This window comes from Vigna radiata, chromosome 11 (assembly GCF_000741045.1).
Source record: "Vigna radiata var. radiata cultivar VC1973A chromosome 11, Vradiata_ver6, whole genome shotgun sequence".
NCBI classification, from domain to species: Eukaryota; Viridiplantae; Streptophyta; class Magnoliopsida; order Fabales; family Fabaceae; genus Vigna; species Vigna radiata.
Window position 1 is genome coordinate 4,661,048 of NC_028361.1, and position 26,894 is coordinate 4,687,941.

At 28.2% G+C, this 26,894-nt stretch overlaps 2 protein-coding genes and 1 long non-coding RNA gene across 3 annotated transcripts; all 3 read left to right on the forward strand.

The window, feature by feature from the left end:
- The first annotated feature begins 2,514 nt into the window (after positions 1-2,514).
- On the forward strand, positions 2,515-3,143 carry LOC106776635 (precursor of CEP7-like). The gene has a single exon (XM_014664117.2). It carries the CDS (start codon positions 2,607-2,609, stop codon positions 2,892-2,894), a length of 288 nt encoding a protein of 95 aa, XP_014519603.1. The 5' UTR covers positions 2,515-2,606; the 3' UTR covers positions 2,895-3,143.
- A 10,414-nt stretch (positions 3,144-13,557) lies between these two features.
- On the forward strand, positions 13,558-16,075 carry LOC106777473. Its single transcript, XR_001376945.2, has 3 exons — positions 13,558-13,822; positions 13,972-14,045; positions 15,874-16,075. It is a non-coding gene; the product is annotated as an uncharacterized LOC106777473 (long non-coding RNA).
- A 5,403-nt stretch (positions 16,076-21,478) lies between these two features.
- On the forward strand, positions 21,479-26,716 carry LOC106777762. Its single transcript, XM_014665503.2, has 3 exons — positions 21,479-21,691; positions 22,380-24,228; positions 24,697-26,716. Exons 1-3 carry the CDS (start codon positions 21,618-21,620, stop codon positions 26,689-26,691), a joined length of 3,918 nt encoding a protein of 1,305 aa, XP_014520989.1. The 5' UTR covers positions 21,479-21,617; the 3' UTR covers positions 26,692-26,716.
- Positions 26,717-26,894: the final 178 nt, after the last annotated feature.

The following is a 26,894-nucleotide window of genomic DNA, read 5'->3' on the forward strand; positions in this document are numbered from 1 at the left end:
TCAGGATGAAATTGACAAGTTTATGAACTCTTTTGAATGGAGGATCTCAGCTTCTGAAGGTTTATTTTCTATACTTGTCTATTTCGACTTAACTAGTATTGATTATATGTGTTTGTTTTTCAGAGAATAGGAGGAACGATGCACTCAAATACAGTGATGTGCAAGAGAGTTTACAAAAAGCGTCATTCGATGACAACGGAAATTTGGACATTCTTACAAGTTCATCAATCATTCAAAAAGAGGTCGATGACCTGAGAAAAAAAGTAGATGAACTTCTGAAGCATTTTAATGCCTCTTTAGAGCTTCAATCTGTGAGGATGAAGGAAAAAATTAAAATTAACATTCCATCATTTTATGTTTATTAATTATATTTAAGTGAAATAAGCTTAGAATTCCAATATCTTTAGACAATAAAATTGTAAGTTTTTATTCTTATATACTATTCAACATTCATATAAAACTTAGAGTTGTATTTAAATTTCCAATATATATACTTACCGTTAATAATTAAATGTGTTATATTTCAAAATTTTATATATATTATTGAGTATATAAACTCCGTTTTAGATATGTATGTATGTAATATATATTTTAATTGGAAAAATATATATGGGATAATATAATTTTATTATTATAATATATATATATATATATATATATATATATATATATATATATATATATTTTTTTTATTAATATATATATATATATATATATATATATATATATATATATATATATTATGATTTACTACTTTATATTTGAAAATTTTACATGAATAATTCATACTTATGGTTTTATACCTTTTTAGTTTAATTTTTTTACAAATAATAATCTATATTCTAAGACAAATTAGTTAATGAATTTAAATATTTTATTTGCTATGTGACGATGGTGTACTTTTTTTGGTGTCTTCACGTGTGATGTTTAAAGTTTATTTTGTAATTTTTGAGCAACATGTTTGAAAATGGGTGGAAAAAAACACCATATCTTTGAATAGTGGTTAATAAAAAAGGAAATATTGGTGTAAAATTAAGTATGTGATATTGTGGTAAGTTGAGGAGCCGCAAATATGAAAGAGTGGATCCTAGTAGGCTATTGTGTAAGTTAGATTCCTTGTTGATTGGTTTAAATATTTGTTCTTTTCTATTATTTTTTTTGAGGATGTTCCAATAGCTTAATTTTTTATTGCCCAGTTCTTAAGAACACAACAGAATGCTAACTTTAATAAAGGGCGGCTATGTTTCCAAGGACAAAAGGAATCGAAAGAACGACCATTTGCAGCAGCTCACAAGAGTCAAGCTTCTCACCATGCATGTGCACTTCTCATCTTTTCACAGTTTCAGACTCACACACACGCAACTTGCATCACCAACCTTCCTTCCTTGGTGGTTCTATTTAACTGCACAGATTCTGCTTTCCATTTATATATATATATAAAATTCATTTTCTATTTCACTTTTAACTTTAAACACAAACCAGGCCATACACAACAAACAAACACATCTTCTCTCTACACTGCCAGAGAATAATCTATAATTAATCTAATAATAAACAAATTTTCTGCTCACTTTTCTAAGTATATATAAACTCTCAAAATCTTTGTAAACTCTTTTAATGTATTAAATATCATGACCAATTTTGTGTAACATGACCCACATTTACAAAAACTAAATCCCATATGTTTCAAACAATTAGTCATTGGTGCTTCAACAAAAAAAGTATTTATCGTAAAGCTACATTAATATGTGCCTATAAAGAAAGAGAGAGATCTATTTTTGATCCATCTGTAGTGTTTAATGTATCATAAATGCACTCATGATACACACAGACGCAAACTTGCTGGAATTTCACCCCGAAGGGTCCAGAATGCAAAAATAGCTAGAGAAAAATGTACTGTAGAACCAAATCTAGCTTATCTAGATACGTATGTTTCTTCTCATCTTGAAATATATGAACCACTAGGCAATTAATCACTTACAGTAAACGCAAACGTAAAAGAATGGTGTATATTTATTATTCTTCATATATTATCTGGCCATTCTATAGTGTAAGCACAAATAATGGTCGTACATATGCTTTTTTTGTTAAAATCTTTTCTCTCCATTAAACATGTTATCAACCTTATAGTAACAAAATCCCTTCCACTTCTTCTTGCCAGCAGAAAAAAGAAAAGAAATTGAAATTCTAAACTTGTAGTTATTACTAATCTTACCTTTGCAACGTCCATGGTGTACTTAATTATCTTTTACAGTTTAACTTGTTTAATTGTTTGTAAAAGTTGCATTAGCAGAAAAACTTGTGGCCATAATCCTTTCCTTTAACCCAACTACCAAGTTTGTCTACTTTATGATGTTTTTTTTTTCTTGTTCTTTTCCCACAGACTTATTTATTTACGCTTGAAGTCACGAATATCAATGGCAATGGAATCTTCCCTAGTTTGATTCCTGCCTCTTCATTTTTTTTTTCAGTCTTTCCCTGAGTGTTTGGAGCACATGCTTTTCCTCCCTTTCCACTCTTATAAATAAGTACACCACTGAAGCAGTGTTCATTCATATTTTAACTCCTTAAATTTCTTCTCTCCATTAGAACCTTTGAGTTTAGCAATGGCACATTTGGCTCGCACTACTTGCTTTCTTTTTGTAGTACTGCTCCTGTCATGTGAACTACTTTGCATAGAAGGAAGGAGTTTGAAACCAACCAGAACCACCAAGTCACCAAAATCTGTCTCCGCCGTCAAGGCAATGAGCACTGCCGTTAACACTACAAAAGGTGTTGTTGCAAAGGCAAGCCAGTTAGAGAGTATAGCTAAGAGTTTGAATGGATATGTTGAAGCTTTTCGACCCACTACTCCCGGCCATAGCCCTGGTGTTGGTCATTCTATTAACAACTAACCAATAACTAACATGCAAATGCAACGGTAATGTATGGTGCAATCCTTATAATGCTATTTCATTTTAATGTTAGTTAGCTAGGCATATTCTGTGGTCGCAGTAATCCATATACCTTCTAAGTTTAATTAGCTTCTTATATTATGCATGTTTGTATTAATGCAGTTTGTAATAAGCTTTCTCCATGCTGGAGATGATCAAAATTGATATTCTTACGTGTTCTAAAAAGTCATGTTTGTCTACCTGTTTTTCACTTTGAGCAAATAAATCTCATGTTACTACGATCGCAAAATTAATTTATATTCTTTTAAAATACTCAAATTCAGTTTTCTGATGGCAGGAATTTTCTGTCTGAACCTTATAATAATATATAGAACGATTAACCATGACCTTCTTTTTGTTCCAATAAGTAGCTGCGCTTAGTTTGGTTCGGTGAAATACTGGGAAGCAAAGAAATGGGAGAAGCAAAATGTACATATCTCCATTTGTGTATCGATTTTAAGAATGGTATGAGTGAAATTTCGATACCTGAAAATTTCAACGCAAACATTCTCACATATGCACGTGCTTTGCATGGCACGAGGCTGGATTTCTAGCTATTAATTCTTTGATTAGCTAGTCAACTTTTGGAGTGTGCAATACACCGGCCTACTCGACCTTTTCAACCAATGCTAGTTACTTAGTGTCCCTTTTCTTTTTAGACACCTTTATTTTTTGGTTAATATATAACTAGTGCATTGACTTTTTTTTTTATTATTAATTTCTAATGGGTTTTAATTTTAATTATGTTTTTTTATTTAAACTTAAAATCTTTCTTTAAATGTCAAATCCAAATCTTCTCAAATTAACATATACTTTTTCGTTTTTTTAGTCTTCACATCTATATAAAAACTTTAATTGATATCTCCTATACCATCAATAAAAACTCAAACTGAACAAATCTATCATGGTTTATAATTGAATTCCAATATCAATTGTACATGTTAGAAACATCTTTATTTTTATTTTTTTACTTTTATGACTTTAATAATTATCAAAAACTATTTTGAGGGTTGCCAAAACATTTATAACTACCCTACATCATCTATTTTATTTTTCTCGAAATATTAAAATACCTAATCAATAAAGTTACTTGATAATAGAAATTTCTAAAGGAGGAAACAAACACTATTCTACAAATCTAAATTAAATTATTATTTAAAAATTAATTAATAATTTGATCTATAAATTTAAGTATTTGATTTATTTTAATTTTAATATTTTTTTTTACTCACTTTAGTCTTTATTTTCGTAAAAAAAATTCAATACAATAGTTTCCTTAAATTATGATTAACACTATTTCAGAATACATTTATCAAAATTTGAATCATGTCTATAAATGTATCATGTCAAAATTAAAAAAATAAAATTAATAGAAAATTTAATAAAATGTGCTAATATCAATTTCGTAAAGTATCACATTTATTTTTTAAATAATAAAAACTCAAAAAAAATATAAAACCAAAACCAATAAAAATTAAATATGAAAACTAAATTATTAATTACTTTTTATAGACAAATAAAAAAGTATACGTACAAATATATAAAAAGAATTTGTTAAACTTTAATTTTTAGTTTTTGTATGTCTTTTCCACATTCATATCAATGACGTAGCCCACTAATTATTATTTCAGAGTGAATCAATGGCATCAAGTGAATCAAATTAAAAAGAAATATTTATTTATTAAATTTCCCCCATTCTCCATCATATTAATCATTTCTTTTTCAGCCTCTATTTATCATTCAACTTTTTCTTTTGTACAAAATCTTGGTACTAGCTAGTGCAATTCTTTTTATTGGAAAAGTATGTTATTTGATCAGCTGATTCATCATCCTCTTGTCTCATCTGCCTAGACTAGGTTACTGTAAGGGTATGCAATATATTACAAACCCTTTCATCGAGAGGAAGGTTGCCTGGGAATATATATATATATATATATATATATATATATATATATATATATATATTTTGAAAGAGTAAAGATTTTTCATCTATTAGAGATAATGTTAATTTTATGTATATAATTGTAGATAAATCTTATTTTATATATAATTTTGTGAACATGAATTGGTTTTAAAATAATTTTTTAACGTGATAATAAAGTTAATGATTTGTTATATTTTATCTTAGCAATTATTAGGGGTGATTAAATCCTAATTCATACTTGAGGAAGCAGACTCTTAAGAATTTAAGAATAAGTAAAATTGAAAAATTATGTTGTGTATAAGAAAAAAGGATTCATATATATATATATAAAGTTTTTGAATAAAAAGTTGTGTCATAATGTCTTATATGTTTGTTCTATGACTCATTCATGTCATATATATGTCATAATCTTCGATGACTCATTGATGCTAAATAAGTAATGTGATACTCCTATATATGTTTGTTCCGTGACATATTGATTCTAAATTTTTCAGGTGTATGCTATGAAAAAAATATCAATGTCATAATCTATATTTTAGGAAAAATTGATAAAGCTATTACTTATTTGTTATCAACTCCCATAAGAACATGTGAAATGTTTATATCCAAATTGGTTCTGTGAAAGAAAATAAAATAGACAAACTCATCCCATTTTTTAGAAAGAAAAATAATCTTATAAACGAGTATATTTAATGATAAATAATCTGTATTAATATTATAATTAAAAAGTGCAATTATTTATGAACTAATTTGTTTCTTCATCCAGCAAAGGACAGAAATAATTGAGAGAAGTGAAAAAGTAATTCTATTAAACCTAAATTTCGAATAACGCTAAGAAAAAAAGATTGATTAAACGAAAGACGGATGAGTTGACATGCAGGGGTCCTATCATTCCATGTTGGTTTGCTGACAATTAATCAACTGTCTCCTTCCTTTTATATAAATAAATTGAATTTTTAAAATATAAATATGAGTAATTTTATTTTATGGAAATGAATAAAATTTAAAGTTAATTTTTTAATATAATATCACAATCATTATTAATTTATTTTCTAAATCAATTTTGTTAAGTTGATGTAAATTTAAAGTTTGTTTTTAATTAAAGACTTAATAAGTTGTTCAAACTCAAGTTTTTGTTTAAATTTAAATTTTACTATATGTACGTATTATTCACTCTTGATGCGTGAAATATATTTCTGAGTAAAGAAAATGATGCTTTGTAAGATATGTGACAGTTAAAATTATGTATTGTTTCTAAAAATACTAAACAGAAATATTAAGTATGAGATTTGAATTATTATGGGTAATAGGTTTGAAATATAGGGTGGAGTGCAGAAGAAGCAGAGGGAACAGTTTCTGATGTAAACGAAAGAGTGTGTTTTATTCATTATGGAAAATATATTTTTTAATAATTTTTTATGATTATTTATGTGACAGTTTATAACTATTTTATTTTAAATATATGAAACAATAAAATAATAATTGTAAAAAAGTTACTAAAATATTATATATGTATATAAGAACATTGAATTGAGTAAATGAAATTAATTAAAGGGCTGGTGTTGGAGAACACAGAACCCCATGCAAAAAGATCAAATGTGTCTACAACAGTGCCCTTTCGGTAAGAACCGACCCTTCATATGTATGATGGGACAAGCTCACTGCTACAACCAACAACTTATATGCTACTTCCATCAATACGGCTAAATAATAATAATAATAATAATAATAATAATAATAATAATAATAATAATAATAATAATAAGGATTAAATATGATTTTAGTTTCTATACTTTCAGACGATTTTGATTTTAGTTCCTCTTTCAAACTAAGGTATAATTTAGTCTTTTAACTTTAGAAAACTCTAGTTTTAGTTCTTTTTACCAAATTTTTTTAATTTTATTTGTTCTTTCAAGTAGGTTTTATTATAGCATTTGGATTGTTTACACTGTTTGACACATTTTTGCTTCAATGTTAACTGAGAAAAGCACGTTACATTATAGCATTTGGATTGTTTACACTGTTTGACACATTTTTGCTTCAATGTTAACTGAGAAACGCGTTTGAAACAGCAAATAAAGTTAAAAAAATTTGGTAAAAAGGACTAAAACCAGAGTTTTCTAAAGTTGAAGGACTAAATTGTACCTTAGTTTGAAAGAGGGACTAAAACCAAAATCGCCCCAAAGTATAAGAACTAAAAACATATTTAACCCTAATAATAATAATAATCAGTATTTACATTTAAAATTCAAAACAAGTATTTTGAATGAATATTCTATTTCAAGTAAAAATAAAATCAATTTTAAATATATAAATAAGAGTAAATTTTACTTTATAAATCAATGGTATAAAATTAAATTAGATTTAAAATTTATCTATTAATATGATGTTAAAATTGATTAAATGTATTTTTGTTTCACTAACTTCCGACTAAAATTGATTTTCTTTTTTCAAAATTTTGAACTAATTTAATTTTTTATTTTAAAATCGTAAAATTTATATTTTAATCAAATTTTGTTAAGTTTATTTGAAGTTTTAAATACGTATCTTAATTAACATTGACGAAAAATGTATCAAACAATATAAATAACTTAAATGTTATCATAAAATGGGTTTAAAATATTAAAAAACTTAACAAAATCAGAGTAAAATGATTAAATATATACATTTTTAAAGTTAAAGGACTAAATTAGACCAAAATTTTAAAAAAAGACTAATTTCAATTTTCAATTAAATTTAAGGAATAAAAAACATAGATAATCCTATTAAAATCATTGTTAAAATATATTATAACAAAGTTTGTTGTTTATTAGATTTATTAAATATTTACAAGCTATATAAAGAGTTAGAAAAACCAATATTTAGTTCAAATGACCCTTTGCAACAGGTTTTTGACACAGTAAACTTCATAAACTATGGTCAAATTGGTGCGTGGTCAAATTTTTAGTTTTAGAAATGAATATCAACGAATCGATTTTGCATGAGTCAATCATAGGCTCAATGCAAGTCACTGTTTATAAAGACTTGGTCCAGAAAAATGGAATTTGAATTTTTTTTTTTTTTTAAATGATGCTCAGACTTGGTTTATAGCACTTTGTAAACTAAGCCCAAATCGAAATATGATAAACTATTTTTGTTTCATTTTATTGAAATATTTATTTTCAAATTGAAGTCTGAAAACTTATAACATCCTGAATGAAGCCTAGCTAGTGTTTCCATTAGTATTTGAGTGAATCTTTAAATTTTTATTTAGTTAGAATAAAAAAATATGAAAAGAGTTATGAAAGACTGAGATTGAATAAAATAAGTTATATGATTAATAGGAGTAATTTAATTTTATATATTAAAACAATAATTTTCTTATATTTTGAAGAATGAATTTACTATTATTATTATTGGAAAAAAAGAAAAAAGAGAGATGATGATGATGTGGCAGAGAGACAGAAAGAACAATATAAGGAGACAAAGGAAACAAGATACCAGAAACTTTATTTTAGTCGAGAGGTAGGGCTTAAACAGTTAATGCACGCCATCCGCTTTAGTTCATAGGATGTCTCTCTAGAATCTTTCCCAACGATCAGGAGTGAAAGACATCACGTGCTCTGCTCCAAAATTAAATAATAATTATATTCATTATATATAATTACTACACAATAAACTTCTTGCTTTAATTTAACCATTTTATATATTTTAAATTCCAACTCTTTCGTCTCTTTTCATTAAATTCATCATATTATTTCACACTTTTCTTCCTTTTATTAATTACATATCTCTAATTAAGATACTAAGTTTATCCTTAAGATAAATCCTCATACATGTGAGATTTGATTTGTTATGAAATATATAATTCGTCACAGGTTTAAATATTGAAAAAATTAGAAGGAAAAAAAATATTTAAATTATTTTTTACCTGAATTCTTAATTAATTGATATAAATATCTAGGCAGAGATGCAATAGCTTTCAGCATCAGCTAACTATATTATACCTACCTAACCTCTTCCCCTCTCCTGGAAGTAGGCACGCCTATCCATATTATATAATTATCTTTTTTTATTAAATTACATATTGCTCATGGCAAACACCAACATCCGAATTGCCTGTGTTCTGCTCTTGTTTCTTATCTTACACCATCAAGATCTCTACGTTCATGGGGAGAGACGGTTGAACAGGTGGTCGAAAGATGATGAAAACTTCAGCAATGCTGTGCCTCATGGTGATGATGCACAGGAAGGGAGAAAAGGGAGAGTAGAATTCGAGGAAAAAGATTTTAGGCCAACTTCCCCTGGTCATAGTCCTGGTGTTGGTCACTCCATAAAAAATTAAAGGTGTAAATATTCATTTTGACTACATTGAATTCGGGTGTCATTATGTAATAATATATATATATATATATATATATATATATATATATATATATATATATATATATATATATATATATATATATATGTACCAGTTCAGTTAATCAGAGAAGGGAAAAATGGTGAGATTAGCTTCAGAAATGTAGTCTTTTTTTCATTTATATCTAAAAGCTGTCTCGCGGTTGATCTCACATGAACAATCTTTATATTTTATTTTTCCTTTTTCATCACACACATCATGAGGAAAAAGGAAAAGAAATATAAGACAGGTAAATTTAACGAGAGACAGAAGTAACCTAGTATAACTCGATAAATTTACTGTTGTAGAAGATTATAAACTATCAATCAACAAAATCTATTCTCAAGTATCGTAACAGTAAGGAAAAAGTCCCTTTAACAACTCTTTTTTAACAATTTTTTGACAAGGTATACGTGACAGTTTGTGATTGGTCTATTTCAAATATTTTTTTAAAATAAATTCAAACAGACCAATAAAATGATGACACGTATCCTGTTATCAAAAAGTTGTCCTAGTTGAAACCCCACAAATGATACTCCCTTTTAACACTGGTGTCCAAAGTGAAAGGCCACCTGTTTTGTAGATTTCTCATATCTTTTTTAGGGTTTGGTTGTACACGGAGACAGACACTCGTGCTTCAACTTATAAAAGTTGCAAGTGCCACCATAAGCTTTTCACTTCTGCACTATTTTTTAATTATTGAAATAATTTTTTGCAGGTTACTTTATTAGATTCTTCAGACACTCGTGAAAGCTCTTTACAGGTTATTAGTACATTTGTTGATGTAATTTTTTAGACTTTGAAGAGCGTGAAAGGATAAAAGTCATCCTTAATCATCATAAACAAACAAAACAATATGGTTTTAACTTTTAAAATATTAACTATAAAGTCTGGGAGTGCTTATATAAATTTTCCTGCGTCCTATATAGCCAGCTAGATGGCTACAATTTTGTTGTAGAATTAATCTGTAGTGTTTTCTGCACAAGATGCATTGTGAATCAAAACTGGAATTCTGTTTCTATACATTCTCGATTTTCCATTTTTGGAGCAATACGTAATCACAACACAAACTAGCTAACCACGTTTAAAAAGCTAAAATGGTACCCAATGTCATTGAAAACGAGGCCATGAATATTCTTGAGTCTAATTTTGTTCTCATTACCATTACATATATAGCTTAATTATATAATTTGAATGAAAAGAAAAGTATTGATTTTACAAAACTGCAAGGAAAAATAACTATTCAAATAAGGCAACTTCGTTAATATTAACATTCTATTTTACATCTATTTATATTTATTAGATGCGTGAATTTAAGTTATATTAAGTTTTTACATAAATATTTTTAAAATGTTAATTATAAATTTAAAATATTACATAAATTATAATAATGTAAAATTAGATGTATAAATAAAATACAATTTTTGTATAATTTGTACTTTTATAATTTTGTAATTCGTAAAAATATAAATTAGTGATTATAACTTTTCTTGCTTTTATTATAGAATATCCTTATCCTATCATATATTTTTTTCTATTCTATTACTATTATCGTATCAATGAAAAAATGGAAACAAATTTCTATACAGAGTAAATTTGTCTAAAATTTGGGAAAGTTGGGAGTGGGCCAAGCAAATACTGCGTTAACAAAGGCCCTAGTGCGTTATTATCAGACGGGCCTAGTAACCATTAAATTTTACTATTTGCAGCATGGATATAGTAAATTACTATTCACACTGTCCAAAAAAATATACCTATTAATTATTCCTTTTATTGATAGTACTCATTCCTCTGTGGTCTAAGACCAACTCTTCTAACATTACTAAATTGTTCTGGCTTTTATTTTAAATCAGGCATTTTTGCAGACAGTGAAAGTGCCCTATTTCCTTTATTTTGATGGTTTTGGTGGGCGGAAGAATAAGCTTTTTGCAAAATAAAAGAAGTTCATGTAATAATAAAATAGTATAATAATATATATGTATATGTATAATATATTAATATTCATATTATTATTATTAAAATTAATATATTTAATTTTCATTTCACAATTAATATTAAACTTAAGTTTTTTTTAATTATAATAAACAACTTCCATATCATTTTAATATAATTTTCACTTCTTATATTTAAATTTATATCATTAAAATATTTTTTAATCTATGGTATTAATCTCATCATATACAAACTTTATCTTAGATCCACTCAAATCATTATATTTTTCTCAATTCAAACAACTTCACATTTATTTCCAATTTCACTCAAATTGACTCTAATTCACTCTCTCCAATCCATCTTTGAATCCAAACAAAGCCTGAAAGATATTGAAATTTAGAATTACATGTAAAATTAAGTAACCTTAAATTTCATCTAAGAATTAAAACTTAAAAACTGTTGTGTTTTTAATGCATTAATTTTAAATTTATGTTTCTTTACTTCATATTATCTTTTTAATTTAATTTTGATTGGGATATTATTGACTTTTAATATTAAAATATTGTTGAAATGATTTTTTCTCATTAATTAGTTATAATATTTTATTAATTTAGATAATAATTATATTTTCATTTAAATTGTTAGGATTGTTTTTATTATTTTAGTTGTAGACTAAATTATTTTACGTCTAGCAGTAGTGATTAGAATTTTTTTTGGATAAATATTTAAAAGAATATTTGTGAGGAACTATATATACAGTAATATTTTAGAATTGATAGTGATTTAAAAACAGTAAAACTCAATTATTTTAATATTAAAAAGATTCAGTATATATATTTTTTTAAAAATAAGTTTAGTTATTTTAAAACATATAATCTTTCTAGAAAACCACTAGAGTAATATAATTTTTTCTTTAGAAGATTTTCCACTTTTAAGGATCACACATTGTCTTAGCGTATGTTCTCGTGAAAATGGTACTGACAATGTTTTTCATTTATTCCATTTTATGATATTTATGTATTTATAATGCAAGTTAGTAGTGTGATTATTGATGTATGTGAGCTATTGAGAATGATGGACACTGACTTGAGATGGATTAGACTTAAGTTTTTGTAGTGTGTGTATTTACATAAAGATTCTGTCTTGAAAGTTATTTTCATGCTCTAAAAACAGTTTAGACTCAAGATAAATAAAAGTGATGAAGTACGTGATGAGAGGAACAAGAAGTCATAGTTTAAGGGTTTTACATAGGTTAAAGATCATAACGAACCAGTCTTGTGTATATGGTATGGTGAAACCCATTGACAATTCTGCAGCGTAGTAGAGGCTACCACAGATATATAAGTTGCTAAGATATAATATCAATGTATATCTGAATAATTGAATCATTTATAAATCATATGTATTGATGAATGATTGATAATATCTTATAACTTTAATTATGTTTTTATACGTGATATTCTTTTTGTAAATTAGATTACATTCTCTTGTTTGTTTATATTGTCATGTGTTGTATTATTTTTTATAATGATCACTTTGTTACTATGAGTATATGACTAAATATAAAGACATCTTTTATAATTCGGAAATCAATTATTTGAACTATTAAGTAATATTAGATCATGTTAGATATAATTTTAATAGAATCATAGCATAATTAATACATAAAAAATGTATAAGTATAATATTATTATAGTTTTATATTGAACTGTACTAATCTATAATATACATTGAATTATTTATTTTCTAAATATTCATAATAAAATGTTTTATTATTAAAATGAAATATTTCAATATTTTTTTATAAATACAATTTGATGTCTTTTGTCATTTTTATAATTATAATTTTGTTCACGTCTACCACACAGTTATATTTTATCATCGATACTAATATATTAATATTATTTGTTGTCAATAGTTTATTATGATCATCTTTTAGGAATTTTTTAGCCTAAAAAATTGTGATTTTTTTAATGCTCACTGAAAAAATTACTAAACAAATTCAAACAAACAATATCAATTAATTTTAACATAAATAAATGTGGTAAGTATTTAAAAAGACAATTTCAACTAACACATGTCGAAGTGAAAAGAAAAAAACCATCAAATAAAATTGATTAAAAAATAATATTGATATTTTTTAATTGTTAATAATTATTTAACATTTAAATATTTGTTGTATTTAATGATAATTAAAATATTTCATTAAAAAGTAAAACTCAATAAACTTTAATTCACTACAAAAATTGAGGTTGCTAGACAAGAAAACATTTAAAATTAATAAAATTACTAAAGAGGTGGAAGAAATGTGTACAATAATCTATGATAAGAAAATTTGTCTATTACTTAATAATTATTGTTATCATATGTAAAAGCCAAAACTAAAAATGGGCTATTGGATCTAAGTTTGGGGACAGCCAGATCCATAAGGTTGAGGATACCTTGACCTTGGTAAGGGTTTTTCAAAAAAATCTGATTTCATAAGCCAGATTTCCACTCTCTCTCTCTCTCAAACCCTTTTCCCCAAATATTGTTCTGTCTTCTCTCTAAATTTCTCATTCACTGAACCAATCAAATTTTAATTTGAAAGTGTTTCCTTGCTCACTGCACGGAGGGCTTCAATTTGAACCGGGCATTCTTCCATTCTGACCGGTAAGTATATTTTCTCTTTTCTCCGCTATTTTCGAAACTTAGAGCTTGGGGTTCTACTGATTTTATGCAGTTAGAACCCTCCTTTTTCTAATTTCTATTAAGTTCTCACTCCAAGAGTTATTCTCTACCGCCGATATGGTGGTTTATAGGTACTGTTGTTTTTCTGTCCGGGTGAGAATTTCTAATAGGACGTCTTCAAATTAGCTTACCGTGAAAACCCAAGGTAAGGGGAGCTAGTTATTTTTGTTTGAAATTATTTATGAGATATATGCATGTTGAATCCTGAATTGTGTGTTGATTTAAACTGTTATGTACCTGTTGAGTATAAATTGACTTGTGTTATGATGTTGAAAATTGTGCATGTAAAAATGTATTGGTTGTAAGCTGTTATGATGGGAACGATTGTTGAAATATAGATGGGTTTAGTGAAGATAAGAGGAATGGAGTTTTCTGCATATTTATTATATAAGTATGGGTACTGTAAGATTGTTTGAGAAATATAAAAAGGAAGAAGTGTTGTGAATTGACAGAGGAGATGTGATTTATATTTTTATATCTTTACCGTGCCGTGTAAAAATTTCTTAGTATGTCTTATGAATATATTTTCTTGCACTTCCACAATTTTCATAATTATTATGATTCCATAAGGATTCTGTAATTTATAACTAAATTTAAGCATTTTTTTAGAATGTATTTTTATCTTAGATTTTAAAATATACAATTTAAAATATATTTATTTTATTTTGAAATAGACAATTTAAAATACAAAAGTTATAATTTAAGTTATATATTCTGAAAAAAAAAATTTAGATTGTATAATGTTAAATATATTTTGTATTTTATATTCTATGATGTATAATTTATGTTTAAATTGGTTGGTCACGAGATGCAGAGACCTTGTATAAATAATTCTTAGTTTATGTGATGCTTTTATTAAAGAAATGAATCATACTTGTTCTTTTTTAAAAGTTTGGAGAAAACCTTTTAAAGGATAGGAATACTGTAGCTTAGTTTTGGAAATAGCAATGCTAAGATTAAATAGTATATTACGTTATATTATATATTACATAATATTATATATTACATAATATGCTTATTCTATAATTTTTGTGGTGAAACTTTTATATTATATAATAATTATCAACTTATACATATTAGTATATATTAGGTATATAACAGTATAGAAATGTTAACTTAGTTTTGTTAATATTATATTATAATATATTAATATTAGAATTCTGTAAGTTTGATCTCTGATTAATTTATTGACTAGCATAAATTTAAATTATATACTATTATCATTATAATAGTACCTTTATGTTTTGTTAGTAAATAAACATATAAATTAAGAGATGAAACAAATGAAGAATTATTATGTATGTAAAATAAATTATAAAAGTTGAATAATTTTCATGTGTTGTGGTAATATTTTATTTGTTGAAGTAAAACCTTGTGTTTGACTAGTTAATATCTACTACTGAAATTCAATTATTTATGGAGCAGTTACTTTCGATTTGTGAGTAATGTATATTGTTGAGATTATGTATATGTTGATTGGAGAAAAAAAAAGTATATGATTACAAAGTGATGAAAGTATGATCCAAGTGGTAAACTAAGTTTTATCTGTGTAGAATCTCTCGGTGAGATTCTTAGTCATTATGACGCTTCAATGGTCAATCAAACTCACTTAGAGAGGTTGAACCATGTGGTGAGAAGTAGCAGGAGGTCCTTAGTCTTGGGGGCTCCCAGTATGCCTCAAGGCCCGGAACGGACTAACCTCGTGAGTGTGGCAGGGTGGGGAACCCAAGTTTCATAAGTCACCACGGGTGCAAGACTTGCCATAGTCTGACTCTTATTTTAAAGTCCGGACGAGTCGAGTCTAGAAAATAACATGTATAGGATGTGTGTCTTACTTTACTTGATTTTGAGTTTGTTCTTGAATGTTGTTTACGGTTAATAGCATGCTTTTTTTATATAATTAACTCACCCTTGCATATGCTTGTGTTTGTGCCATGTTATATGCTTTTCTTTTGCAATGATCATCCACTTAGATGTGAGCAGAGGAGAATGAGGTCTCTGTGGATAACGTCTTGGAGGGCAATGAAGATGTTGAGGCTTAGATCCTCTAGACCTTGTTCACTTGAGTAGATTTGAGGGAGAGTAATTGAGAGGATTTGATGATAATTTTTTTTATTGTTTATTTGAATAAATTTGAAAATAAGTGAGAGTGAATTTGGAAGTAATTTTTTTTAATCTGTCATATAAATTAAATCCTACACTAATTCTTACAAATTTTACTTCCAAATATACTCTCACTTACCTCCAAATCTATTCAAATAAACAAAAAAAAAAAATTATTTTTAAATCCTCTCAATTACTCTCTCCCAAATCCACTCAAGTGAACAAGGCTTAGGATTTCTTTTCCTATATGTACTTTTGAAACACGGTTACCTTATGCTGTTTTGTGATACTTTAGCATTTTAAGTTTTAAATTTTTAGCCACTTTCTGGATAACTGTAATATTTGTTTAAGAACCTAAAGTACTCTTTAACTGCTTTATAGTATTATTCATAATGACGTCTTTATTATATTATATATCTTTATAATATAATTGGGATGTCACATCATAGGCCATTTATTAATATAATCTACTTTAACATTGTTCCGGAATCAAAGAAAAATATTAATTTTTAAACAAAAAGTAAATAATTTAGATATACTGTCATATATACATGGTTTATCTAATTCTTCAAACTTAAAATCCAATAAAATCATTTCTTACGTAAATTTTCGAAATTAAAAGTAATAGAAACAAGTTATCTAATATTTTCTCTTTAACTTTTTATTTTTTGAAATATTAACACAGTGTTAAATAAATACTGAATGTTTAGTTTGAATATGAATTGAAATTCAAACGCATATGGAATGCATTAACACCGACAACCGGTCCAGATTCCGGTACCTTCTTTGACGGCCAAAACGAATGGACCCACACGTGTCGTATCAGTGGCTTGCGTAGACCTTACGGAACAATCTAACGGTGAAGAATGTGGTCAATGCCATGATCCAACGGAGCAGATTGCATGAAGTGACGAGCAACAGTAGGATGTGACAGCGCCGCCAAGACATCACTTAACTAGGTTTTCTCTCACGGAAGAAAACATGAAATGTAATCATTTTTTTCATGTTTCTTTATTTGGCATCAAAATGATTCTTGTTTTTTTTCAAGAGTAAGTAACTCTTATTTTTGAGGAATCACTCTTAACTTTTTCTTCATTTTATGAAAATATCATAGTTTTAATTAATTAATTAGTTATTAGAGAGTTTAGTAAATATTTATAGTATTTCTTTAATTAGTTATACAAGTATGAAAATCAAGAAACTATGACGCATCATTTTAATATCAAGATGTTGAAAATTATATTTAATTAATAAACCTTACAAAATCAATCAATAAATTACTTATATAATATAAATTAGTTTCATCTATATGAATTAGGCGACTCAAATTTGGGAAGCTTTAAATAAATTTTAAAAAATAGGTATTTTATTTATATTTTTTAAATTCTTTTTATCAACATTAATTATTAAATTGTTGTAATTAATTTTATTTGATTTTAATAATTTTTTTAATTACAACTCGTGTTATTTTTTATTTTCATAGAACCTTTATCTCTATTATCTATTGAAAGACTAAACTCTAACTTAGTTACTATTACAAAATTAAATCCAAACAAAAAAAAAAATCAATTTTTCATCATAATACATGCAGACAATTCAATTATTTATCATAATATATGAAAAAAAAACTATCGAAATCCATAAATTGAAAAAGTACGAAAAAAAACAAAACTAAGCAAAACAAACACGATTCTAAGTTTAATACAAATTAATAAATAGAATAAAAATAACAACAGCACAAATAAAAAGAAAAATATGAATGAAATAAACAAATTTGTACACATACATTAAATGAATAAAATTTATCAAAACCCTCACAAGAAAAAATACATAATAAAAAAATATTGAAAGTCACGTAAAAAAAAAACTATAAGATGAGAAATTATTATTATTTTCTTAACAAAACTATAATTGATTGAATAAATTTTTTAACTCGTTAAATATCATTTTTAATAGTAACAAAAATTAATAAATACACTGATGATAATTTAATTAAATTTTATTCTTAAATATAAAGTCATTATTTAATTTAATAGATGTATATTACTTTAAAAAAAAAACTTATTAAATATAGTTTTATAATTAATTTAAAAGAGGTGTCCGAGAAGACCGAACGACTCAGAAGACATGCCAAGTCGTGATAGCTTAAGATGACGATTATTTTGAATCCATACAGTAGTCTGACAAACCTCACCAGAAATGAAGGACGCTTAGTTTATAAGGTTGACATAAGATTTAACCCCACTAGAATTAAGGTAAATAATAATTAATGGCAGTGGGCTGTGATTGGACTGAGATTAAGAAATGACTAATCACAAACCCATGCTAGACAATTATAATTAGAGGTCAGAGGTAAGAAGTAAGATGTTCTTTTTCTCGCCATTCGTTACGCATTTATTGCTCTGTGCTGACTTGAGTGTCTAAAGACTTTTGGCAGGTACTCGATCGAACAGTTCATTCGAATGAAGGACCTGAGATCAAGACCGGATGGTACTCATCAGAAGAAAGCTACTAGTGGTAGAACCGAATGACATAGAAGATAATTTGTGTAAGTATTAAGATAGCTCGACTTCACAACCGAAACACAGAATTTTGTAATTAATCTAATAAAAAATATTATTACTAAAAAACAATATTTTACATTTTTTATACCTAAAATGAATGTGTTACTTGTTTCACTTTTTATTTTTTTGTCATTTTTGACATTTTTTATACTAAAACAAAACACCAAACATATTTATTTATTTATTCAAATTTCTTTGAAATAATGTGAACTTTGTTTTTAAACTCCATCAAATATCTTAAAAGGATTAAAGTGTTATTATAGTACTCACTTATTTATTTTCGCCAAAAAAAAAATTAATCAGAGAAATTTATTCATGATTTTAAAAGAAAAAATAATAATAAAAATATGACTTGTGTGGTATTTATAATTTTAAACTTAATAAATTGAAACAATTCATCTTAAAAAAGGAAAAATATATGTTAATACCAAATCTCGGAAAGACCACAAGATATGACAAAATATAGATGTTGTTAGTGGCTAATTTTTAACTTACTCATTTTATAAAAGATTCTTAGAGGATTAATATTGTGGTATCTTTATAGTCTACGGACTCTATTAAAATTTAAATTTTTAATGATTAACTTCTTGCTAATTAATCACTTATGCGTATAATGATATTGTTATATATATATATATATATATATATATATATATATATATATATATATATATATATATAATATGTATATATTACAGGAAGATTTATTAAGAAAAAAATTAGTTTTCTTTTGTTATAAAAAATATTATATATTAGTTAGAGAGAGAAAATCTTATTAATAAGGAATAAACAAAATTATTTGTCTTTGTTTATTTCGTATAATTTATTATTCACAACTGATAAATGAGTAAATGAAGAAAGTGTTTGTTTTATTTAATTTGAGGCGAAATGAGACGTGAAATTATCGAGACATAATACTTTATGATCTTCGTGTAAGTAAAAAATTATTTGAGAAAAACAAGTTATATATGAATAAATGACACATTTAATCTTATGATTTTAATGACAATATGTATGATTAAGTTGTTGTGGGAGATTGTGGTAAGATGTTCCTATTTGTGTTGATTGTTATTGTCTTTAGTGGTGTGATTTGCTAATGTATGTAAATAGTATGACATTGTGCTTGTTGTGATAAATTTATTGGTGTTGATACAAAAGCATTTTGGAAAATATGAACAGAGGAAAAATATATTATTCTTTCCCACAATCAATTCTCCTTCTCTAGCATGGTATATATTAGTGTTGATAAAAAACATTTTTAGAAAATATGAATGAAAGAAAATCGATTATTTTTTTTTCTAAGAATTGATTTTCTTCCTCTCTTGATGTTGCGTAAATTCAAGGTTTAATCCAGAAGAAAAAAATATACCCTATCCTTTTCTATAAAGTTTTTTAAGAGGATTGCATCCTCTATACCTTTCATTTCAAAAAATTGATGAAATTTTATATATGTATTAAGAAACATACATGTGTTTGGACTTCATGGAATCCCATGACCAAAACAACTAAACGAAGATTATTATGTTTGAATTAGATCAATAAACAACGATGAACTGCATAAAACATATTGTAATTATGCTGGATACACAACACAGAATCACAATTAGACTCCAATAATCTCAAGAAAACCTCTACAATCTAACTAATCACAAACTTACAAAATTAAGCTTCCATAAACATCATGAATTCAATTCAAAACTTGACTCACATATTTTAATTTAATTATTTATTAGTTAATATTTTTTTATTGTATTGTAAATGATAATAAAAGAATGTTTCAAGAAAGAGCAAAATACTATAAATTTATGCATTTAAGACTTTAATTGTACAAATAGATAACCGACACAAAAATTATTAATATTATAAACTTATTTATTCACCTTTTGAGTTTGATTTTAGATTTAAGTTGTATATTAATTTTTTTGTTTTAATAATTTTAAAGTAAAAGAATTACAAAAAAATATATATTTTTTTTATTTTTAAAAAAATTTATAATTAAATAATGCAGCAAGTAAACCCATTTAACCACTGAATTGTGTTCGAAAACCGTGATTATATATTTCAAATTCAAACTTACACAATATTTTAATAGTTATATCAATATCTTATAATATATTTAAACAAACGTCTTTTAGATATTTTTAAATTAAATTGAAATATATAAAAAATAGTAATTAAAGTAATAACATTATAATAAAACATAAAATACTTTTATAAAATTTAAATAATTTTATAAAATTAGAATATTTTTTATACACTTAGGAATAATAATTTATTACAAAGTTAATTATAACATTTTTGTATTATTTTAGACCTGTATAATGTAAATTTTTGTTCTAGAAATATTTATTAATATTCTAACACTAAACAAATAAATCATGCAATACATGGATTTAGTCATGAATATTAATTTTATTTTAAAAATCAAATATTTATTTCTAATTGTATTAATTTTTTAATCCACATCACCTATATATTTCGCTAACTAACAATAAAAAAATTCGACAACCTATAATTTTTTTCACATATTATTAAAAATTAATTATTAACCATATTTAAAAGTCAAGACCATCATTGTATATTTAAAAGTAAAATAATTTTCTAAAATAATATATTATTAGTTTATTTTCATAGTAATATTTAATAAATTTTGTTGTTAATTGATCAATCAATACTTTCCGTATAAAAATAATTTAAAATGTAAATAGCAATAATTTATGAAATTCATGACATGACTGTAATGTATATACATATTTTAGTTTGACCAGTTAAAATTTTTGGGTTAGTAATTATAAAATTTGCCATATATGTTTTCTTAAAGTAGTTCTTATTAAAGTTAATATATTTAAAATTTTTATGATTGAAAATTGAAGTGATTGACCTAATTAATTAACATATTGCATATGTATAGAAGAAGGGTTTGGTTTGTTTCTGCAAATTTGTTGATATAGTGTATAGAAGCATCGGGTTTGTGTGGACAGTAAGAACATCCAAAAGTTCGCTCTAACTTGGTGTCTGTGTGGAATGGGTTCACCACCACTTTCTCTTCCATGGACCTTCAAACCCTAATCATCAACCAACTCTCACTCACCTTTTTCCTCTTCCTCTCCATGTTCCGCCTTCGGTATACTTTCTTTCCATTTTCTATGATTTTCAACTTCATCGCTTTCTTCTCTTTATTTATTCATTTTATTTACTATTTCTGTGCGCCTTCTCTCTATTTTTGGTCTTCCCTCATCCTTCTTCGCATTTGCTTTAAACAGATGTTTCCTTTATGTAGTTTTGAGTGGGATTACTGTGATTGTTGTAGGTTGAGCACGTGGTGTGTGTTTATTTTTTATTATTTATTTAACATTTGGGTTAATGGTTCGGGGAAGCTAGATTTAGAATGTTATCTTTAAGTGTTTATTACGCTTTTGTTTATTTATTTTTCGATAAATAGATTATTGGCTCTTGCATGGTCGGGTAACTGTTTAATTTTTCCTCGCAACGGTGCGAATAAGGATCCTTATCTTTTCTTTTCCTAGCTTGTGAAGGCTGAATTCTAGTATTGCTTCATATTACTTTCTTTACATATTTGTTTGTTTGGACATTGTTTGATAACAGTCTAATGTGAAACACAATAAGCTCGTGTCAAGAATCTGTAATCAATGCTACAAGGTGTAACTGCAATCGGTAGAATTTGTTCACATGTATATATATATGTTTTGTTTTTGCACTGAAAGCATTCTCTATTTTGGTTGTTTGCACATAATTTATGTGTGACGTGTATGAAAAAAAAATGTTCTAACCAGCATTTGTGGTTCAATCAGGGGATTGTTGCACAAAACATTCACTTCTTATGTGCTTCTGTTGTGCATCTTGTTCTGGTTCGCTGGACATGGACTGTGCTCTTTGAATGCGATAGAAAATTCACCAGATTACGATGGTTGTGCATCTTTTGAGAAGAAATATGATTTGGGTTCTTTTGATACCATTGTTAGTGACTCTAGTTTAGGCTATGGCTTCTCATCTTCCCATAATTTTGAAAAGGTGTGTCCGAACAGTCATTCGTTCTGCTTTCCATCAGTGTTGTCTGAATTTTCTCATAAAGAGAGAATTGTGAAGGAAGCTTCTCGAGGAGAATCTGGCGGTCAATACAACAGTCCATTTTGTGTAGAGTTACCTCAGGATAGAAGGCAGACAAGTAATGAAAGCTGGTTTTCTGAACATGGTGTGTTTAGGTTACTTAATGGAGGGGTTGTCTCATGTTCATTGAACTCCAGAGAGGGAGTAGATGAGGTACCATCTCGTCAAACTGAAGTCGCTTGTAAATATGATATTTCTTCTTGTGGTTCTTCATCACTTAAGCAAAAGACAACACGCTTTTGGTCTAAAAACTCTGAGGTTTCCAAATCAAATTTTTTTGATGGTTCCGTCTCACCCAATGTAAGGATTGGCCCGACTGTGCTTGACTGGGGACAGAAATGCTTGTATTCTTCTTCTGCAGCTTTTTTAACTGTAACAAATACGTGCAATGATAGCTCATTAAACCTCTATGAGCCATTCAGCACAGATTTACAGTTCTATCCTTGTAACTTCAGTGACATTTCACTTAGACCTGGTGAATCAGCTTTAATTTGTTTTGTTTTCTTCCCAAAAAGTCTTGGTTTGTCTTCAGCTAGTCTGATTTTGCAAACAAGTTCTGGTGGATTCATAGTAGAAGCTAAAGGATATGCCACAGAGTCTCCTTTCGGAATTCAACCCCTATCAGGTGTGCAAATTTCTCCAGGTGGAAGGTTGAGCAAGAATTTTTCACTGTTCAATCCCTTTGATGAGACCCTCTATGTGGAGGAAATAACTGCCTGGATATCAATTTCTTCAGGGCATAATTATGTTGAAACCGAAGCAATTTGTAGGATAAATGATTTTCAGGGTTTTGATGCTTGGCTCTTCCCAACTATTAAGGATCGGTTGGTTGCGAATACTGGCCAATTTGGTTCACCAACTGTAGCAATCAGACCCCATAGGAACTGGAATATTGCTCCACATGGCTCTGAAACTCTCTTGGAAATGGATATTATGGTTGGATTTGAGGGAAAAATCTTTGGTGCATTTTGTTTGCATCTACTGAGGCCCTCACAAGGCACATCTGATATTATTATGGTTCCTATTGAAGCGGAAGTAGATAGCCATTCTGCCTGTGATACTGATGGTATATTCATTTCAGCAACTCTTGAGGGTCTAGCCACATGTGATAGTGGTGAAATTGCTATCACTATCTCTCTTAGAAATCACGCTCCTTATGTTTTAAGTTTTGTTAAGGCCATAGAAGTTTCTGACACCCAGCTTTTCCGTATTAAGTTGAAAGAAGGTTTGCTGCTTTTCCCTGGTACTGTTACTAAAGTTGGCATTATTTACTGTAGCCACCTGCACTTGGAGTTACATGACTTTTCACCTAAGTCCAGCTTGCAAGAGAACTGCAAACTTCTGATTCTTACTAATGACTCAAGTAGTTCCCTGATTGAGATTCCATGTGAGGACATATTATATGTCTGCTTTGAACATCAAAGGAAAATATATTCATCTGTTCAAGTAGAAGGCAAGTCCAAGGATACCCAACCTGACAATACGAGAACAGGGTATACGGGCAGAAGCATGCAGTTGCGACCAAATGTCAAGGTAAGTTGATTCCCCTTCTCTTTTTTCTTGACTACTACTTTTATTTCCATTTGTCTTTAAACAATTAGCTGTATAAAAGAATTTAGGATCATTACACACAGCAACAGATACTATCAGAAAGAATTTTACATAGTTTTCTTAAAATTATTAACCCATTTCTGGATAATTTACTCCGTAAGCAATTATGGGAGAAAAAGAAGAAGCTAAAGAAAATAATTGAGCTCCCCTTGAACTATCTGATGCACATTAGGCTTTAGAAAAGTTAGATGAGAGAACTTCCATAAAAACTAAGTGCGGAAGTTGACTTTTATCTTATGAAAGAAGTTCAATTCCTTTTACCTTGTTTCTTCTAGTAGTGTGCACGGAGAAGTTTATCTAAGCAAGGCCTTAGCCTACTTGATTATTGATGTTTATTTCTAGTTTCAAGTAGTCATTAAAATAAAGTCTTTCTGCTACTTTTATTTGAAGGTTTTAGAGAAAGAAAATGTTGATGAACTGGTTCTTGCAAACTGGAAGTCTCAAGGAACCATGGGTGGCATGTCTGTGCTTGAAGACCGTGAAGTGTTATTTCCGATGATTCAGGTTGGAAGTTATGTCTCTAGGTGGATCACTGTAAAGAATCCCAGTCAACATCCTGTTGTGATGCAGCTTATCTTGAATTCAGGAGAAATAATTAATCAATGTAAGGGTTTAAGTGATTTATTACACCCTTCATCTAGCCATTTGGTTATTGATGAAGGTGCTACTCCAAAAAGGTATGGGTTCTCTATACCAGAGAATGCAGTAACAGAGGCATCTGTTCCACCTCATGATCATGTAACTTTGGGGCCAATAACTTTTTATCCTTCTGATAGATGTGGGTGGAGTGGTTCGGCATTGATAAGAAATAATCTTTCAGGTGTTGAGTGGATACCTTTAAAAGGACATGGAGGGTTGCATTCTCTAGTTTTGCTGGAGAGATCTGAACATGTTGACAGTGTAGATTTTGATTTGAAAATGCCCAAAACACCCAACTTTTCTCTTTCATATACTTTACTTCACATGAAGGAGATAACTTCTACCTGTTCACAACATTTAGTGAAAGAGTTATATGCCAAAAATACTGGAGACTTGCCATTAGAGGTTAAGAGTATCAGAGTTTCTGGGAGAGACTGTGGATTGGATGGTTTTAAGATTCTATTTTGTAAGGGTTTCACTCTTGAGCCTGGGGAATCAACCAAACTTCTGATTTCACATCAAACTGATTTCTCTGCAGCTGTGGTGCGTCGAGATCTTGAACTAGTGTTGGCAACTGGTATTTTTCTGTTACCTATGAAAGCAAGTTTTCCTTACGATATGCTAGGTAACTGCAAGAGATCCATGTATTGGATGAGAGTGAAGAGATCCCTTCTAGGATTCATCCTTATTGCATCCTTAATATTTCTGATATTTTGTTTCCTATTTCCTCAAACCACTCAATCGGACTTCTTGGATTTCTCTTGCAAGAGTGATGATAACTTAGTCCACGCTACCATAAAAAGTGCTGGAAAAACCAGTTTGTTACATCATGACCAGAGAAAAAGTAAGCTCTCTATATCTAGCAAGATGAATCATCTAATGGAGGCCTCTAGTGGCAAATATTCATATGGTCAAGAGAATCCATCTAAACTGGAAATTTCTCAGCATTTGATACAGACTTCTGAAATTCATGAACAGACTAGTCATGCATTTGATACACAAAGTGATAGGAAATTGTCATCCACAGATGTTCAGAGCTATGATCCAATGAAAACATCTCAGTTGGCTTATCTCACAGTCAAAACTGGTAAAGAAAAGGGTAGAAGAAAAAGGAGGAAGAGTCTCGGTGCCAAATTAGCGGCACTGTCTGAAGTTTCAAGTAGTCAAAGTGGGAATTCTACACCCTCATCACCTTTGTCCCCAACTCTCTCCGCTACACCTAAATGTAACTGGTCACCGTCTCTGGATGTAGAGCAAACTTCCGAAGCTCATAGTTCAATGACACAGGTGGCTGCCCAACATTCTTCCAATGACCAACCTTCTGCCCTGGCTGCTGAGTCAGATATATTGAAGCCTGCCTTTTCACAAAGATGCAGTAATAGTACGTCTTCTCAAGTGCTGCATTCGACTTCAAGAAGTGTTACCAGATTACCCGTTCAGATACCTTGTGCTACTTCTCCCATTCCTGCAAACACTTTTCCGTCTCCCTTGGGGTCAAAATCTACTGTTAGCTTGCATGCTCGAGCTCCTGGATCCCAACTTCACAACCAAACAACTGTTCACTCACGGGAGGCTGGACTTGCAAATGAGTATACATATGATATTTGGGGTGATCATTTTTCTGGACTTCACTTGTTAGTTCCAAAAAGTGTTACCTCCTTGAATTCAAGTCTCGTGGAAAATAATTTCGACAGCTTTTTTGTAAGAGGTCCACAAACCCTTGTGACAAATTCTCAAGAAGGTTAATAAGTTGAAAACCGACTTTATTTAACGTTTTCTTGCCTCCTCTCCGGACCTATGTTAGTAACAAAAATAAAGGTCTGGATAAAGCTGTCGCAGCTGCACACGTGCACACTCACTCTGATCTATAGTAGTGTAACATTAACTCTAATTTTGTGACTATTATAACAAAATTAGTGAATGAAAGTTCTATAACAATTATGCATGCT